Source organism: Quercus robur, chromosome 10 (assembly GCF_932294415.1).
Source record: "Quercus robur chromosome 10, dhQueRobu3.1, whole genome shotgun sequence".
In the NCBI taxonomy this organism is placed as follows: Eukaryota; Viridiplantae; Streptophyta; class Magnoliopsida; order Fagales; family Fagaceae; genus Quercus; species Quercus robur.
In genome coordinates this window covers 19,738,139-19,758,707 of record NC_065543.1, presented here as the reverse complement: position 1 = coordinate 19,758,707, position 20,569 = coordinate 19,738,139, and the positions used below count along the sequence as shown (strand labels likewise).

General features: G+C 32.3%; 2 protein-coding genes across 2 annotated transcripts in view; both read left to right on the top strand.

The window, feature by feature from the left end:
* Positions 1-3,600: 3,600 nt before the first annotated feature.
* The window catches only part of LOC126701389 (ammonium transporter 3 member 1-like), an 88,871-nt gene continuing 71,902 nt past the window's right edge, over positions 3,601-20,569 (top strand). The window contains exon 1 of the mRNA XM_050399467.1: positions 3,601-3,754. The gene's annotated coding sequence lies outside the window, so the exon portion shown is untranslated. The remainder of the gene's footprint in view (positions 3,755-20,569) is intronic.
* LOC126701388 (ammonium transporter 3 member 1-like) lies at positions 3,752-9,245 on the top strand. The gene is made up of 3 exons (XM_050399466.1): positions 3,752-4,454; positions 6,038-6,323; positions 8,129-9,245. Exons 1-3 carry the CDS (start codon positions 3,801-3,803, stop codon positions 8,647-8,649), a joined length of 1,461 nt encoding a protein of 486 aa, XP_050255423.1. The 5' UTR covers positions 3,752-3,800; the 3' UTR covers positions 8,650-9,245.

Genomic DNA, 20,569 nt, shown 5'->3' with positions numbered 1-20,569 from the left:
TGTATTATAAACTCAAAGGAATAAGTGAAAATCACTTAAAAAAAATTAATTGATTCTATTTTCTGAAGTATGGGAAAAACTCCACTAAAAAAAATTGCCAAATTGCACCCATCTTAAACCCAAAACAATAAATACATTGATTTTTTTTTTAAAAGACCTGAAAGATTATTTTTGCTCTTGAAATGCCCACTATGTTCATACTTAGATCATTTTAGAAAAGAGTAGTTTTATAAGAGAAGGATGACAAAGGATCTGTTCTACGAAAAAAAAGGGGACGATTTTTATTTTATATAAAAAAGGTATTTTACGGGCTCATAACACCTTATCACCATTGTTGAAGCTTCAACCACCATGAAATCTGTCAAACGTTGATGGTTTTGTTCAAAGTTGAGGAAGAAGAAAACAAAGAAGAAGAAGAAGAAGGCTACCTGCCGTAAGGATTGAATTCTTTGTTTATTCAAATTTGATTTGTGCTTTCTTCTTCTTACCCTTTTTTGTTTCGTCCTTACCTCTACATGACTAACTTGTGGAAAATTGAATGGTGGGAGTTGAAATTGTTAGACTATATTTCATTTCAATTTTCAGTCCCTCCCCCATGTGATAATGATATGTATGTATCATCTATCATGTTCTCTCTCTTATTCTTTTTTTTGTTAACGTGTTCTTCTTTTTCTTTTCTTTTTTGTTATTTTTAGGTTCACGTTATAATTATAATATTCTAAAAAAATGTAGTTGTTATTGTTATTATTATTATTATTAGGTACAGATTTGGGTTTGATATTGACATATTTGTTCATATATCTTAAAAATTATATGGATTTTGACCAATATTATATAAAGAAATATATCTCTCTATATTTAATTGGACTATTTTAATTAATTTTTCTATTTGTACTAATTTAATATATTTATTTATATTTTCAATTAATTATGATGTCATCATGGTTCAACTTTGATTTGACCTTGGTCTAATTTCAAAAATCTTAATCCTTCCTTTTTACAGTTTATTGAGTTGTTTGGGTCTGAAATAATGATAAGATGAATACTTCTGCAAAATCTTTTGACAAAAAAAAGAAAAAGAAAAAAGGAGTGCAAGATTTTTTATTTTTTATTTTTTTGGGGTAAAAAAAATGACATTTTTATTGTTTTTGTGAGTGAAACTAAGAAGAGAGAGTGAGGAAGAGAGAGAAGGGAGACGCTGTATTGATGTAGCCATGTAGGATTGGGAAAATAAAAGATAAGGCACTGGAAAAAAAAAAAAGTGTGTATAAGAACAATTCCAAATAGGAGTAAAAAAAAATAGAGATTAGAGAATTTAAAAACCGTAGAGAAGGAAAAAAAATAGAAGAAAAAAAGAGAGGAAAGTGAAATTAGGTTCACAAATTGAAATGCAAAAGGAATTTAAAACTTTTTTTTACCAACTACTTTCCCACCTTCACGTCTCTTCAATTGTTTAGATTTTTTAAAAAAAATTATAAAATAGGTTGACTCATATTGGATTGTCTACATTATTTCCCTTATATATTAATAACTTAAAAATACTTATTTTGTAAGTCCTACTCTTATTTTTAGATAAACAACTACAAATTTAATTACTACTACTCCAAGTTTGTTAACAATTTCTTTATTTTTTATATATATTGTTCCTATTACATATGATTTTTAGGTATTGAGAATAATTATTAATGTCATCTTTAGCATAAATTTTAGGTATAACAAATTATTAGTGATAGAAAAAAAAAATCAAATTATATTGGATTTGGACTTATCATTATTGGTATTAGTATTTTTTTTTCCTCTTAAATTGTAACTATTATCAAATCTCAAGCTCTTGGCTATCACAATATCTCAGTACATGTGATAGATTTTATTACTTTGTAAGTGATAGATTTTATTGGTTTGGTATATAAATTATACTATGATATTGATATATATTTTTTTTCATATTAGGGAAGTTATCAATAGCATGGGTTTACGACTAGTATATATATAAGGAAATGTTAACCAACGCCTTTAGGACATTGGTATAAGAACTATTTTTAAAAACATTTTATTAGAAGAATGATAAAATAATGAATATTGTTGGCATCTTTTTTATATTTCCTATAAAAGTAGTGTCATAACTTTTCTATTATGATTTATTAGCTTGCAACCCCATGCATATGCATGGATATATTTAAAGATATACAATAAGATGCATAATATAATTCTTATATATATAATTTAAATATTATTGATAGTTATTTTTATATTTTGTTAACTCTTTAAAAAATTTTGTAAGGATATTATTAGGTATAAAATATAAATTGTCAATTTTTTTTCAAATTATTGTGAAGCACCTTTTATTTATTTATTATTATATATATGTAGATTAAAAATTACTTTAAGAGCATTTTTTAACATGACCCTTGCAGAATGTGTTAATGGATGCATGAGTAAGGCTAGATGCATTAATTATAGTTTTTTTTTTTTGGGTTACAAATTGATGTGATAATATGTGATAATGCCACGTATTTTATTTTTTATTTTTTATTGAGAAACAATGCCAAGTATTAGTGTATGGGATCTATTGATTCCACCTTTATTGTTACAATAATCATGAAAGATGTGATGACTAATTTGTAACTTTTCTGCAAAATTCATAGCATTCCAAACAACTTGATCATTTAATTAATTAAGAAAACCTTGGAAAGAATCCAAGGAGAAAAATTGAATGCGAGTATACTTTATATTTATTAGGAAAAAAGTAAATGCAAGTCATGGCCTACACGTTGTGTCCGCCGTGAATAGTTGAAGGATTCGAAAGAGAGAATATTCAGTTCTTTGCATATGAGTTGAGATTCAACTCCAAATATGAACTCACGAGATATTGGTGTCTCTTTCTTACTTACAGTTGTCCCTTTAGTTTAGTGTTTAAATGAGTCAAGCTAGCCAATACGACAAAAACCGTCTTTAATTTCAATCTTCTACACCATATATAATATGTTCCTTCCTTTATTTCATGGTCTACAATAATATGTTAATAACTATTAAAATGAACCATTTGCAAATTACAATCATAAAAGTACGCAAAAAGGGATCATCATGGGTTCAGATCCAATGCCCCCAATTGTTGATTATTAAACGAGTTGTTTAGATTTTACTGAACATCATTAACTTTTAAAAAGTTCTATAAAAAATTATTTATTTAAAAGTATTTTTTAGAACTATTTAAAAGTTAATGATGTTAAGTATAATTTTAACATTTGAGTAATGTTATCACAACATTAATTTATCACAATTTTTCAGATTCATTGTATCCATTGACATAATTTTTTTCAATAATTCAATTATTAGCTAGGAGAGGGAAGAATATATAAATCACAAAGTTATTTTTTTTAATAATTCAATAATTACAATAATGTAAGACAGGAGATTTGAACTTGGACATAATAATTAGAAACACTAAAAAGTATTTATTGAATTACAAAAAAAAATTATATTATTATTTAACTTATTATTAGCATTTATTTTAATATATAATTAGTTAATTAATCAAAGGTAAAGTTTGATCCAAGCCTCATTGCAATGTGTCACCATCGAAGTACCAGTGCTAAGTCCATTGTTGAAAGGGTAAATGTCAAAGTCTATAGTAGTACTCTATACCATAACCTTAGACTTTTAAAAGCTCACGCTAGTCTTCTTTCTTTATAACTCCTCTCTCTTTACAGTTTTTCTTTGCAACTCCTTAACACACACACAGAGACAGAGTTTGGTTGGCTTTGCTTGTTTTAATTGTTGCTAGAGAGCCACAGATAGACATGGGTACTCCACCAATACCAATAGCTTACCAATCCGGCACATCTCTAGCAGTGCCAGAATGGTTGAACAAAGGAGACAACGCATGGCAAATGATATCAGCCACTCTGGTTGGTCTACAAAGTGTGCCAGGGCTTGTCATACTCTATGGTAGTGTTGTCAAGAAAAAATGGGCTGTAAACTCAGCTTTCATGGCTTTATATGCTTTTGCAGCTGTGGTAATTTGTTGGGTTACATGGGCATACAAGATGTCCTTTGGTGATAAGCTCCTTCCCTTCTGGGGCAAAGCCGGACCAGCTTTAGGCCAAAAGTTCCTTTTGAAATGGGCTGCACTACCTGAAACTGCGCAGTATAATAGTACTGGTGGGTTAGAGACGGCTATGGCTCAGCCATACTACCCCATGGCAACGATGGTGTGGTTTCAGTGTGTGTTTGCTGCAATCACTTTGATACTTTTAGCTGGATCTTTGTTGGGGAGGATGAATATTAAGGCATGGATGATGTTTGTGCCACTTTGGCTTACTTTCTCTTACACTGTAGGAGCATTCAGTTTGTGGGGTGGTGGGTTCTTGTTCCATTGGGGTGTCATGGACTATTCTGGTGGTTATGTCATTCATCTTTCTTCTGGGATTGGTGGATTCACAGCTGCTTACTGGGTCAGCTCTCTCTCTCTCTCTCTCTCTCTCTCTCTCTCTCTCTCTCTCTCTCTCTATATATATATATATATATATATATATATATATATATATATATATATATATATCTATCAGGATATTAATTAATTTTTGGTATAAACTAAATTCAAGCTTAAATTCTTATTTAAAGATAAAGAAGTTTACTAATTGAGTTAATTGGAGTCTCTAATTCTTTCACTATTTACTCTTTTTAAAAACATAGTATTAAACATATTTGTTTGCATTATGAGTATTCAAACAAAATACATATTAAAAATAGATTTCAGTTAATTTAACTAGTAAAATTTTTTATGGTTGAATAAAATATTTGAAATTCAATTTCCGTCTACACAAAAAACTGACTGGTGTCATGGTCAGATAACAGAAAAACTATCATTAGGAGTGGATATCATAGTTTGAAACTCTCTTAAAAAAAAAAAAATTCAACCACAATTTTTATCTTATTTTGAAAATTAAAACTAGTCATTACTGCTACCAAAACGGGCATTATTCTATACTCATTTTTCATACACTTCAAAGGCGAAAAAAAAGAAGGTCAACGTTTTGCCACTTCATTTGAGATATTATTAATGCATACCAATATGTTATTTGTATACGAATCAATTATTACTTAAGAAGGCCTTTGTTGTCTAGCTTGTGGGGTTTTCTTGTCCATCCACTTCTTAAATTTAAAAATCAATCGAAAGATGAATTATTATTATTATTATTTTTTTTTAGAGCAAGATAGATGAATTTATAATTATAAAATTGTTATGAACATTGATGTGCTATACTTTCTTTGGTAGATTAATTACTACTTCATAAGCTAGACTTGTTTTTTCGGTATGAGCTTGACTAATTCAATTCTTATAAGAGTAGATTTTTTTGCAATTTTTTAGAAACTTCAATAAGCTGAGAGAGAGAGAGAGAGAGAGAGAGAGAGAGAGAGAGAGAGAGTTTTCAATTTTCTTGGTTGAAAAAGCAAGTGTTGCGGGAGTATTACAATCTTTTTGCTGTTTACTTGTTCAATATTAATAATTCCGGTTGCTTTGCGATTAAATGTTTTAGTTCACCCTTGACTTAGTACTTAGTACAATGGAACATTATTAGTATATGATTAATTATGTTCAATGAATCTTGTATTATATTAATTGATGAAAGTTGCTATTTTAGGTTCCATTTGGTTTTGAATATCCATCCCCATTCCCCCATGATCGTCATGTGTTTGACTTGTAATATATAATAAGACATATATACACGTAAATAAATATTAAGAATTTGAAGGCGTGAAGGAATCAAGATACATGGTGAGTGGGTGACAATTTTAATTGAACGGCAACAACGTTATACACACAACAAAATTTCACAACTTTTCTCATAATTTATTTAAGTACTTGATTGTGATTTATAACGTATTACTTTCATGTGGATGAATCATCACATACGTTATTTTTATCACAGATCAATTACAAACAACCACTCTTAACAGCTGTGAATTTTGGTGTAAAATTAATTAGTTATACCCTTACTACCTTATTAGACTGATCTTTTCAATGATGATGCAGGTGGGACCAAGATTGAAAAGAGACAGAGAGAGATTTCCTCCAAACAATGTATTGTTGACATTGGCAGGAGCAGGGTTACTGTGGATGGGATGGGCAGGATTCAATGGTGGAGATCCATATGCAGCCAATATAGATTCTTCCATGGCTGTTCTAAACACCAACATTTGCGCTGCTACTAGCCTCCTGATTTGGACATCGCTAGACGTCATTTTCTTCAATAAACCCTCAGTCATTGGAGCCGTCCAGGGCATGATCACTGGCCTTGTTTGCATCACACCCGGTGCAGGTGATATTATCAACTATCTTAATTAGTTTCTAATTATTTATGTGATGATGATTTATAAGATTATTCATATGTATTATTTAAACACATCACATGATTCATTAAAAAAATTATTTAACTAAAATCATTCGAGAATGATATCTTCAATCATCACATAATTGATTGGAAGATGATAGATCAAAACTGGTTTGTAGTCAATTTTTTTTCTTTATTATCTGTCTATCTAGCTTTGTAAGGGCCAGTCAATTAATTGGTACCTGTCTCAGATGATTTTTTTTTAAAATTTTTGCTTTGGTCCTTAATTTCACGTGCAAATCCTTGAAAAGTTGAAGACTTATTTAATTTGTACTCTTGAACATGGAAGCCTTGCGTAGTTTACTAGACTTGAATTATTATCAAAGTTTATAATTCGTTCTTATGCACGATTCTTCATGCTTTTTTATATTTATTTACAGTTATTAATTATATATATATACACACACCTAACATATCAATTTCTCCTTCATATGATTTTCTTTCAGCTAGTGTGCCTCTTAGCATATGCAAGCTGCATGTCAGTTCATTTTGAGCCTTAACTTTTTTTTTTTAATCAGAATTTTGAGCCTTAACTTGAGTAAATTATCTTTCTTTTCCTTCATTTTTAATTGTATCTTTGCTTGATGCAAGAAAAATCATGAAATACAAAAAATTAATATGTATATACATGTTCACTGCGAATGCAAAACCTATCCATCAATATGAATCTCTGACCCCAAGAAGGAATTGTCCACCTTAAGAGTTTGCTTAATTCCACATCGGGGAGAGACGCCTCTCACTCATGTCTTATAAACCTTTGGCCTAATGATGAGTGTACCACTACTACATGTGAGTGTACCACTACTACACGTGTAGTAGTGATATATTCATCCTTAGGCCAAAGGCTTAAAAGGCATAAGTAGGAGGCGTCTCTCTCCGATGTGGGATTGAGCAAAACCTTAAACATTAAAGGCTCAATGCCATTTTCAAAGAGAACAATTTCTTTTTGGGGTCAGAGATTCGTCCATCCCACAGATTATATAGTAATATTTATTTTATTGAGTAAAGTTGTAGTTTTAGACTACAACCAATTTTGTAGCTGAACTTTGTCCATTTCTAAATTACAATTATTCATGCTTATGTTTTACATAATCCTCTTGTACATGTAGACTTTAAAAACTATTTCTATTACATAATCCCTTTGTACACGATATACTCAAAAACTATTTCTATTCAAAATGAAATAGGATTGATTAAGCCTTATTGTTATTATATTTCATGATTCTTTTGAGTAAAATACAAGTCTAAAATAATTTTGGGAAATGGAATCTAGAATTCTTGCCAGCTTATGGAATATTGGCGTGATATCAGTTGGCTTAATTAAGTTCTCTCTAATAATAATTATTATTATGGAGATAGTTTATCCCTTACGTTAAACCTCACTTCAGTCAATGTAAGCGGAATATTCAATTGACAACAATAAACTTTATTAGTCAAGTGAATCAACTAACACCACATTACATGGTTTTCATTTAATTCATCTATGTAATGCTACATTATTAGGGGAAAAAGTCAACAAAAAATGAGGATGCTTTTATTATTATCTTACATGCGTTGCATAGTTTTAGCAAAAGCAATTAATTGCACCTTATGCATAAAATGTCAAATATATAGGTCCTTCAAATACATGATGTTCAAATTAACCATATTAATTTACTTATGATTACTCAATTATCAATGAGGGGGTACATCATGCAATTATACTTAATTGAATTATCTTCAATTAATCTTAGGTCTTGTTCAAGGATGGGCAGCTATAGTGATGGGAATTTTGTCAGGAAGTGTTCCATGGTTTACTATGATGATAGTACACAAGAAGTCAAAATTACTCCAAAAGGTTGATGACACACTAGGTGTGTTCCACACCCATGCTGTGGCTGGATTACTTGGTGGAATTCTTACTGGTGTCTTTGCTGAGCCTGAACTATGCAACCTCTTTCTGCCTGTCACAAACTCTAGGGGAGGAGTCTATGGAGGAAACGGAGGAATACAAGTCGGCAAACAGATTGTAGGTGGCTTATTCATCATTGGATGGAACCTTGTTGTCACAACTATCATCTGCCTTGTGATAAAATTGGTGATCCCTTTGCGTATGCCCGATGATTTATTACTTATAGGGGATGATGCTGTTCATGGTGAGGAAGCATATGCATTGTGGGGTGATGGAGAGAAGTATGATGCTACTAAGCATGGCAATTATTCGGATGAAACATTGCACCCCAAGCTATCAACTGGTGCTACTCAGGTGGTCTAGACTCTAGAGGGATTTAAAATTTTCAATTATATTCAAACACATCTATATTGACCAATACATGTCTATATTCAAACGCATCTATATTCAAAAACATCTATATTAATCTACACTGTGTATTGATCAATATAGACGTGTTTGAATATAATTGAAAATTTCAATATACTATATCTAAGAAACTATACATAAGTTTTGTCACTTTTTCAGTACGTCCATCATCCAAAAGATAAAGTTATGAGAAGGTTGGCCTCTGATTGTCATTCTGATTCTGGATGGTGATAAAACGGGTTGTCCACATTTGTGTAAAAAAAATTGTTTACTGTTTTTGAGGGCAGTGTTGGCTTTGCAATATTTCTAGTTTGATTCAATCATTGATGTTTGGGAAAATTAAAAAAAAAAAAAAAAATCAATCATTGGTAGGATATATTCTTTTTTTAGGGACACTCAAGTGTCTTACATGGTTGTAATTTTTTTTTTGCCAGGCATTTTGTGTTTGTATGTATGGTGGCGGTTGTAATTTTTGTTTGCACATGTTATTTTCTTCTTTCTTTCATGTTTAAATTATTTTTTGTATAATTTTATTGTTGTCTGGATTCAAACTTTGGAGTTGAGATTTTCTGCTTTTCATAAGAAGACTGTGTGATTAGACCAACTCAGTTGTAGTCCTATAAAAATTTACAATTGAAAGCTAGCACTAGCAGATAGTAGCAATCTTCCCTTGTGCAATAGCAGCTAATGTTGGCAAAATGTGCTTATAGCCACAGATGGCTTTATCTAGAAGCTCTTATAATGCCCACCCACTTCTGAGCTCAAATGTCAAAGCCTTAATTGGATCAAAAGCTACTTAAATTTGCTTCTCCCCCATGTCTTTTGGTTCTCCAAAATACTTGATTAAAAAATTTGCAGATTATGTACCCCAAGAAAAACAGTATAGATCATGGACTAGTTAGTGGCAGAATAAGAAATTTTTTTCTTAAGATAAGTCATGTTAATTATATCCAAAAAAAAAACTTATTAATTAGCTTATGATGATTGAACTACAGCTCATCCATGCCAGAGTAATAATGACAGAAAACATAGGAGAAGCACATAGTTTCAGGGCTATCTTTGCAAAGCTCTGTATATCTGGACGAAAATATTGGTTCATCAGCTTATGATGATCCAACGTAACATGTCACATCAGTAAATTCAAGCTTCACCCTCTTGTTCTTGCCACACAATAGTTTAGTTTTCATCATCTCCTTTAACAAGATGTTAACACCAGCCTATATAAAATTTAGTAATAGCTTCAGAGTTTAACTAAAATATCATTTGCTTAAATTATAAACGTTTGTCACAACCATCCAGATTGCCACAAATGAAACTTGGATATGCAACTGGTAGCTTAATTCCTGCAAAATGGCTTTGTAATGTTAAAGCTGAAGATAATTACATAAGAATTCTAATGATGATAAAATCAAGCCAAAAAAAAGTTCGATCAGTTCCATCTGAATATTAGGAAAGAATAAGAAGATTGAGAGACTGAAGGACTGAAATTTAAGGAGATAGGCCTCATTATGCGGAATTCAGATTCTCTAGATAAGCCGCCTTAGAATTCTGACAATCTTGGTCATTGAAAATATTAAAGCATCCATGATTGCCACACCAATCCCACATAAAAATTCACACACAACACTGTTAAAAATTAAAAACATAGTTGAGTACTATTTTGACTGGTGTGACAGTCTCAACCATTGGTGGCAGGGCTTGGAAAATGATAGAAGATCAAGAAGGGGGAGGGTGTAAGTTATATACTGAATCAGGTGAGTAAGAGCTCAGCAGAAACACTATCAGTGTACTTCCCTCTCTCCTACAATATGATTCAAGATTTGTTCCTAAGTTAGTAGGAACTTCTATAAAGGAGATATATTGATGTAAGAGAACAAGATATCTCCGACAAAACATGAACTTGCCCTACAAGCCTCAAACGAGTTTCATAATCTTTTTTTTTTTTTAAAAAATGATGTCTTTAGTTCTTATGTCTGGAGTACTGAAGAATAAACTTAAAGTTGCATTCATATGTGACTACTTGTTTTATACAAACATGTGTCTGACCTTCCTCTCCATACTTTGTATGTTTGCCTCATAGTTCATTTATTCTTTTTTTGGCCATGAATCAATACAAGTCACGCAAATTATGTACTAAATGCATATGATTTGGCATCTCAGAATAGTAGTTTAGGATAAAAGCAAATTAAATTGAGCTTATTCTGACTAACTAGTTTAGGCTACAGCAATATATTTTTTCCAATAACATGTGACTACAAGTTTTAAATTGTCTCTCATCCTACCACATAAGCCAACTCCATCACAGTCTTAGCAACAGCCTAAAAATTAGACAATAAGTACAACACAGTTCAGGATATATTATTAGACTTACTCAATATGAAATGAAAGCTGAGAGAAATTGCCAATGATAAAATTATTATCAAAAGATCAGAAACTGATCGAACAATATTTGATGCTAGAATTTTGATACTCCAGAATTTCTATACAATCGAAAAAGGACGTACATCTCTAGAGCTTGGGATGTTAATGGGCATTATTAATCAACATCTTTGGCTGATTCTGCTGCAAGGTTTAAGTCTATAGCTTGCTTCAAAAATAAGTACATGAAGACCAGATAGAAATTAAAAAATAACAACCATTAGTCAGGCATGTTTCAAACAATATTTTAGGGCAAGAAAACCAAGAATAATTCTATCCAATGGAGTGCATAATTGAAAAATGCGGCACTTGTTGAGAATATGAATTAGATTATATATTGAAGTACTTCAAACACATTAAATTTGAGTGTTTACCTGCATGTTGAAATGTATTTGAGCATTAAAAAAAAATCCCACAGAGAACATAGTCACTAATAGTTGAGTAAAACAGAAGTATTAAACCTACTCCAACAATGAGCAATTGAAGAGTTGAATGCTTTTGTCAGAGTACAGGCAGCTATTCGTAGAGACTGGCCGAGTATACTAACAGCCATTGCCAAATTATTCCAACAGATTCTGATAGCTAAGAATTAAGCACAATATTGCAGAATAAGCTGAGAATAACTATATTTCCTTCACAGATCATTTCATGGGGAACTGGGAAGTGTATGCTCATGTGATGATTCAGGACGAGGAAAGGAAACCTCAGAAGAATGTCCTTAAAAAAGGTATAATTTTGATCCTTCGCTAAAAGTTTTCCGTCTTTCTCAGTGTACAACATTACAACATCTTCTTACACATGGATGATTAATTATCACAAAAGCAAGCTGAAGATTTTATGTGAGATGAAGGTAGATTAATCACACTTCAGTTGAGACCAGGGTTGGACCTATTTGGATTGATCAATTATGCTGATTTCTATGTATGTAATGAAAGGACATTATCCAAATAATTGTGTCAGGGGGCATGCTAGATAAGATTTAAAGCAGTAGCTTATAACTTCAAAACACATGATAAAATCAGTGTTGTATTGTTGATGCAAAACAAGAGGCAAGTAATATTACATTACACCAGAGAATATCTGCATAGAGAGCCAAGTAAACTCAAGTGATCACAACTTCCATTATTACATGAATCAGAATATTAATGCAACAAACCAACTGATCAATCTAAATGGATTCTTGGAGCCTAGTAAGTGATAGCCTTTTAGCTCTCCTTTGAACATATTGAGATTATCCTAATCATAAATTCTTCTGCCACAACAATAAAGCTTTCTATGATTCATCCCTCAATATCTTCCAAATAGCTTTGTTTTTCTGCCTAGAATGATGTGAATACAAAGTGTGGACACAAACAATAGCTGCTATAGGTAAATTTTTTATTAAATAAACAAAGCTGCATGGTTTCATATGACATCTTCATTGTTTAATATAATAATATGTCATAGCATCTATCCCTATATAGTGCAGTGACATGTATGCATCTTTATTAGTCCAAGTTAATCACAAAAGTAAGATCAGCCTTGGAAGAGAAATCAAAACTGTTTAGGAGTGAATGCTGAGGCTAGGGTCTGAAATTATTAACAATATAGCATCTTAACAATGTACCAGAATAGTAAAAATAAAGAATGCATTAATTCTTCAATAACAAACTAATGTAGCATATTAAAAATGTGCCAAAGAAGTAAAAACAAAGAATATAGTAATTCTTCAATAACAAAATAAGTAGATTCTAAATATACATGTACTTCCGCCTTCTACGTTCTTTATCAATTCAATCGACTCTAGAAAAGCGCAATTAATGCTAGGCACAAGATTAACATAAGCCCAATTTGATTATATCTTTCAACGGCAGAAGAACGATCAATTCCACAAACGAGTCGAACGGAATACACTGGCATACCATTAGGTTGAAATAGCCCAAAATTTCTCTCAGATGTGGGTCCAGGCTTCATATTTTCATTAAACAACGCAAAAATATACACATCCAAATCCGAATTCGGCCTCAATGGTGTCACTTTGTTTTGAGCTACCATGCTAATCAAATTGCCATTATACTTAGCTGCATTATCAAATGTAGCACCAACTTCATCAACATCTCCCTTTGATGGCCAACCATTCTCCGAGACACAAATTGAGATCCAATTATAACCCAACATAGATATTGCAAAATAAACCGAATCAATCTGTGCAAATAACATGTTGTCATAGAAGAGATTGGTAGTTGGATCTTCAAACCCTTTATTTGGCTCAAAAAGAACATAATCAAGAGGAATTTCCTTTGAACCCTTGTATGCAAAAAAAGGGTACATATTAACATAAAGTTTTGAACCCGTTTGCACGTGGAAGTTCAAGATTTCATGCATATATCCCATTAATTCTTGCTTAAAAGCTCCAGCCGATGGAGGATAAGAAAATTCCATGATATCAATTCTAACTTGGATAAATTTTTTCTTCTTGTATAAGTGACTTGTGAAAAATGATTTGCATGGAACTATCTTAGAAGGCTTAAAACATATTTGTTCTTTGAATACACGAAGCTTGGATGAATTTTCTTAATTATAAATGTATTCTTGGGTAGTGGTGAATATTATTATTGCATTTTTTATAAGTATATTATTCTTGCATGCCGAATGCAGTTTTTAATTATGGTGGTATGAGCTGTGGATTGTAGAAAGGGCGTGGTGTGAAGGAAGTGTAATCCATATACAATGGTTGACACTGACAAATCTTATAGTCTTTCTATTTTAAGTTTTCAATGGAATTTTCATGAAGCAGAGGTCATTAGTTTGAATCTCCCATTCCACCTCTCCTTAGGGATAAAAACTCACTTATAAAAAAGTTAAGTGGTATATAATATTTGCTGTATATCTGTGGCTGATCACTTCTTTGGAAGATTTAAATGTAAACTAGATGAAGAGATGTAATATAATGAAGAGCATAAGCCAAAAATGGAAGTCAAAATTCTCATACTTTTTTTAAGGTGCTTTATCTGGGGGTTTATATGTGCGCTCTTGTTACAGTTTTTTGAGACCTCCCAGCCAAAAATGGTTTTCATATTGGAAATCATTTGTCTCAAAAGCATTAACCAGGATTGAAACTTACTCAGAAAGTGACTAGTCGCTTCTCACAAAGTTTCTAGAAGGCCGGGTACTACTCAGGGAGATCCATGAAGCCTAGAATGGCCAGCAAAGAAAGAAGTCAGGCAGCTCTTAGATCCTCAATACAATTTAATGAGGCAAGAAGGGTCAGAGGATGGTCTACTGTCTAGAAAATTTCACATTGATCAGTAATCGTCTGCTCTATTATTCAAACTAGTCGCAGACTCACGCGATTTGTGGGAGTAGATAATTATTTTATAGTTATGGTATAAAATATAATTTATTTTCTAAATTTTGTTGAAGATAATTTTGTTCTCTCTAAAAATTAAACAATTTCTAAAATTATTTCATCTTTCTAACTCTACCAATATATCATTCTATTAGTTTGGATTGCGTTTGATTGATATTATTCCTTTATGAGGTGGTCCATATTATTCGAAATTATGTTATAGTGCACTATGTTATTTATTTTTTGTGTGCAATTAAACTTTTTAAGTTTTGAATAAATCATTCAAATTTCTCATTCTCTTAAAGAAGATTATTATGATAATAAAAAATCATAACAAAATTGCACTTAATGTTACTCAAATAATTGATAGACATATTCAAATGCATAGCCAAGACTTTTTCTTTTTATTTTTATATAAATTTAAATTCTTACTTACAAAATAACTAAGTAACTCAAACAAAAATCAAACCAAAACCATAAGAGGGAGAGAGATTACTTGTGATAGAAAACTCAAAAATATAACACTAAAATGTATTAACCCAAAATAAAGTTTTAAAAAATACAATGATTTGTCCACCTAAAGTAGAGTTGCAAGAAAGAATAAAAAATTGAGAGAGAGAGAGAGAGAAAGAAATTTATAAAAATGAAATCTATGATGTGGCTTGATGCAAATGTGCTACAAACAAATATTAATGACAAATACGAAAAAAAAAAAAAAAACAATTTTTGATGCACTGAACCATGATCACAAAGGATTGGAAGTGGACCATGATCACAACAAATCCATAAGAGTCACATAATAGGAAATCAAGACCACCAAAAAATGATTTTTTTTTTTTTTTTTTGAGAGAAATAACATTTTGTGTGTGAGAAAACTATGCACAAAATGTGAGAGAGAATTGAAAATTTATAATAAGAAGATGAGAATAAGAATAACCAAAAATAAAGAAAGATAAAGGGATAGATGAAGAGAGATATTAAGGTAATTAGCAGTGGGAAGATGAAAGGGTGAAAGGGAGGGAGAAAAGAGTAAAAATATAAGATATAGTAATAAATATCAAATTATTCAAGTCATGCTATATGATATAATAATGATACATTCTTATATACTATCTTTATAATGTAATAAGATTACATCTATTAAATCAAAGAAAAAAAAATACCATTGTAAAAATACAAAACTAAATCACATCAATCTAAAGTGAATTCTAAAAAACATAAAAATTCATCAACTTAAAAGTAAGTTTTGAAAATAGCTTTTGTTGATAATATGAGAGTGAATAATTCAGTAACACACAATAGAACATTAATTATTCAATAACTAAAAATATACTTGCAATTTTTTATAGTGTAATGAAAGCTCGAAAATGTGTTAAAAACACAAGAACTGTTTAGACCCCCAAAACAAAGTTACGGCTCGATAGATTTTACACTAACTTAATTCTAAGTGCAGAATAGTGTATGTGAGCGGATAAACAAACAAGCTACTCTAACACATATTCATATAAACACAGCAGTAAAATGAAATGTAAAAGAGTAGGGAAGAAGAATGTAAACACAGATAACACGCCGATGTGTTATCGAAGAGGAAACCGAAGAACTCGGCGAAAAACCTCTCCGCCACCTTCCAAGTGGTAATCGATCCACTAGACAATCAGTTGGAATACATGGGTTAGCAAGAGACCCTCCAAGCCTAATCTACCCGTTGTACCTAAGCCCTCCAAGCTCCTACTCCAACAAAGTTTCTCGGAACCGTGTCTTGTCTAGCTCTTTGGATCCCACAACAAGCTCCATGTTGCATCTGCCATCCTTGGCTTCTTCCAATGCTTCCTAGCAGCACCAAAACCTCACTTGACATTCTGAAAGGGTGTGGTAAGTGTTTGGGCTATTAACTTCTCAATGGTATGGAAATGGAGAGGTATGAGTTGAGGAAATCCACAAGCTTATGTGTAGAGATATATGGGTATGATAATCTCTAACTCTCAAGGTGTTTAGCTAGGGTTTTCTCTCAGAAGCACTCCTTAACATTTGTGGGTAATGAGGGTATAAATAGTGTGGGTACAGAAAGTGTGTATTAGATAGTACAGTTTGGCAGAACAGAATATTTCGCGGGTGTCTCGCGGGAAGGCCTTACCTGCGAGCTACTCGCGAAACATAGCTGTCTCCATCTGTACTGACTCTTCGCATTCCAGTCATGTGCAAGGCACATGCTTCATTTCATGGGATGCTTAGTTGCGAGCTACCCTCGAGAAATCTTCTGGCTTCAATTGCTTGAGTCTTCACACACTCTCTCTCTATCACACAATCCTTACAATCAAATCCCACAATAAATACAGGGTACAAAAGATTGAATAAACTTACAATCAAATTTGGCATGGAATAAAAGCCAACAAAAAAACATATTTGTAAATCATAACTTTACATGTAATATGAGGCTAGCCATACCACATCAACCACATTATAGGATGTAAAAAATTAAATACTAGTATGTGCGACAGGTTTTTACAGTTTATAATCTCTTTTTCATTTTGAGATTTACATTTGGTGAGCTCTATTTGCAAAAGCATAAAAATAAAAGTGGGAAGATATACAGGCACAAGTCAATGCAAGTATCAAGACAAACAAGACTATTGACTAATCATTCATGACAAGTTTGAAGATCTATTTACAACAATCACACATAGATTTCAAGATTTCTCCCACAAAGATATATGTGCATACATAACAAGCTAAACTTATAAATACACTACGCCATTAGTACGAAGGAACTAAGCCAAATTCACATGAGATATGTGCTTAAACATATACGATCAAACTTTTTGAATTTTTCACTTTTTATGTGGTTTTGGATTTTTAACTCACACAAAACTAAAACAAAAAAGTAAGATCAAAACAAAAGCAATGCATACAAAAAAAATGCAAGATGCACAAAATGCATGAAGATGTGACATTTAATGCATGAAGGGTCCTACAAAGATTGAAAGAATTAGATCAAGGACCAAAAGCTCAACTATAGGAACCTTCCTCATCCAAACACAACAATTGTTCGGAATGAGTGTCTCATGAGAAGTGAGATGAGGGTTGGGAGAATGAGAATCGGAGATGCACATAGACAAGGAGTTAAGAGTATTAAACACTTTCTTTAACAACATGTTATTATCACTCAAATCCGGTTTATCCTTTTTAGCACAACTTCTAAGAAGCTCAAGTTTCTCTTTTGTTTTAATTCTTTTAAGAGCTTGAAACTTAGAGCAATGAGGTCTTAGATGACCAAAGGCACTACAGTGGTGACAAACAATGTGTTTAGGTCCACTAGGCCTTTTGAGAAGGGATCTGGTAACATGAGTTTGTTCTCTCTTTAGCTTGGGGCATTGGGGTCTTATGTGACCGATCACACCATAATGGTGGCAAGTGTGAACAAACTTAGATCCACTAAATTCCCTAGGATGGGACCTAAACATAGGCTTAGGCTTAAGAGCCTTTCTCTCCACTTTTTGATTTCTTTTGTGTGGAAGAATGTACACCAATTTGTTCTTTGAGGTAGAACACACAATAGGCACACAATCGGGTACCACAACATGATTGCAACATATATTTTCTTCCGTTTTAGCAACAGGTTCAACAATCAAATACTTGACATGCATCTTAAGAGATTTATTTTCAGATTTAAGATCATCAACAAGTTTGTTATACAAAACAAGTTTAGCATCCAAGTCCATATTTAAACATTCAAACTCTTTCAGCTTTTCAAGAGAATTTTCAGCAAGCTTTTTATACTTTTCAACCAATTTATTGGATTCATTGAGCTTAGCAACCAAATCATCATTTTCACAACGAAACTTGCTCAAACTCTTATGAAACTTCTTAGCTTCTTTCTTCAAGAGTTTGTCAACAACACCCATAGATTCAAGTAACATGTCATCACAATTATGAGGATTAACACTCATAGAGGTATTTTCATAAACACAAGGCATGTTACAATCAACAATATCCATAGAAGCATACAAAGCATTATCCATGGCAAAACACACAAGGAGTAAAGGATCACACTTAGGTAATGAAACCAAAACAAGTGAACCCACTTTGATACCAATTGAAAGCTCGAAAATGTGTTAAAAACACAAGAGCTGTTTAGACCCCTAAAACAAAGTTACGGCTCGATAGATTTTATACTAACTTAATTCTAAGTGCGGAATAGTGTAAATGCGAGCGGATAAACAAACAAGCTACTCTAACACATATTCATATAAACACAGCAGTAAAATGAAATGTAAAAGAGTAGGGAAGAAAAATGCAAACACAGATAACATGCCGATGTATTATTGAAAAGGAAACCGAAGAACTCGGCGAAAAACCTCTCCGCCGCCCTCTAAGTGGTAATTGATCCACTAGATAATCAGTTGGGATACATGGGTTAGTAAGAGACCCTCCAAGCCTAATCTACCCACTATACCTAAGCCCTCCAAGCTCTTACTCCAACAAGGCTTCTCGGAACCATGTCTTGTCTAGCTCTCCGGATCCCGCAACAAGCTCCATGTTGCATCTGCCATCCTTGGCTTCTTCCAATGTTTCCCAGCAGCACCAAAACCTCACTTGACACTTTGAAAGGGTGTGGTAAGTGTTTGGGCTATCAACCTATCAATGGTATGGAAATGGAGAGGTAGGAGTTGAGAAAATCCACAAGCTTATGTGTAGAGATATATGGGTATGATAATCTCTAACTCTCAAGGTGTTTGGCTAGGGTTTTCTCTCAGAAGCACTCCTTAATATTTGTGGGTAATGAGGGTATAAATAGTGTGGGTACAAAAATTGTGTATTAGATAGTACAGTCTGGCAGAATAGAATGTTTCGTGAGTGTCTCGCGGGAAGGCCTTACCCGCGAGTTACTCGCGAAACATAGCTGTCTCCATCTATACTAACTCTTCGCATTCCAGTCATGTGCAAGGCACATGCTTCACTTCGTGAGATGCTTAGTCGTGAGCTACTCGCGAGAAATCTTCTGGCTTCAATGGCTTGAGTCTTCACACTCTCTCTCTCTCTCTCTATCACACAACCCTTACAATCAAATCCCACAATAAATACAGGATATAAAAGATTGAATAAACTTACAATCAAATTTGGCACGGAATAAAAGCCAACAAAAAAACATATTTGTAAATCACAACTTTACATGTAATATGAGGCTAGCCATACCACATCAACCACATTATAGGATGTAAAAAATTAAAAAATATATATAAAAAAGAAGGAAAATAATTATGAAACTTTTCAATTCACAATTATCAATAATACTTTGGATAGGAACTCATATCTCAACCAAAGAAAAAAAAAACTTAGAAACTCATATGGTGTAGGCATATTTGATAACTCAAAAGGATATTCATTTCAAAATTTAGCATGGTCATGTTCAGTTTAGGCAAAGTATATAGGTTCATTACTTCAGTTCAACACATCACAATGATAATATAAACAACAATTGTAATTGACAATTAACAGTGGCATACTTAAGCTTCCTAAGCATTAGTGGTATACTTATTCCTTACTCCCTATCTACATCAGATTGGCTGAAATCACAAACATGAATTCTATGATGTGGCTTGATGCAAATGAGCTGCAAACAAATATTAATGATAAATATGAAAAAAAAAATTTGATACACTGAACCATGATCACAAAGGATTGGGAGTGGACCATGATTTCTCTAGCACAACAAATCCATAAGAGTCACATAATAGGAAATCAAGACCACCAGAAAATGAAAAAAAAATAAATGAGAGAAAGAGAGAGGAATAACATTTTTTGTGTGAGAAAACTATGGACAGAATGTGAGAGAGAATTGAAAATTTATAATAAGAAGATGAGAATAAGAAGAGTCAAAAATAAAGGAAGATAAAGGGATAGAGGAAGAAAGATATTAAGGTAGTTAGTAGTGGAAAGATGAAAGGGTAAAAGGGAGGGAAAAAGGTTTGAGAATGTGTAACAATACGTTAAGAAAATTAATAAAAAGAAATAGAGTCAAAAGAGAGAGAGAGTTGGAAGTAAGTGGATGATTGACTGCTGATGTGTCTTAACAAAAGCGTAACAACAATAAATACTATGCTTCAACTTTTAAATATATATAGATATAGA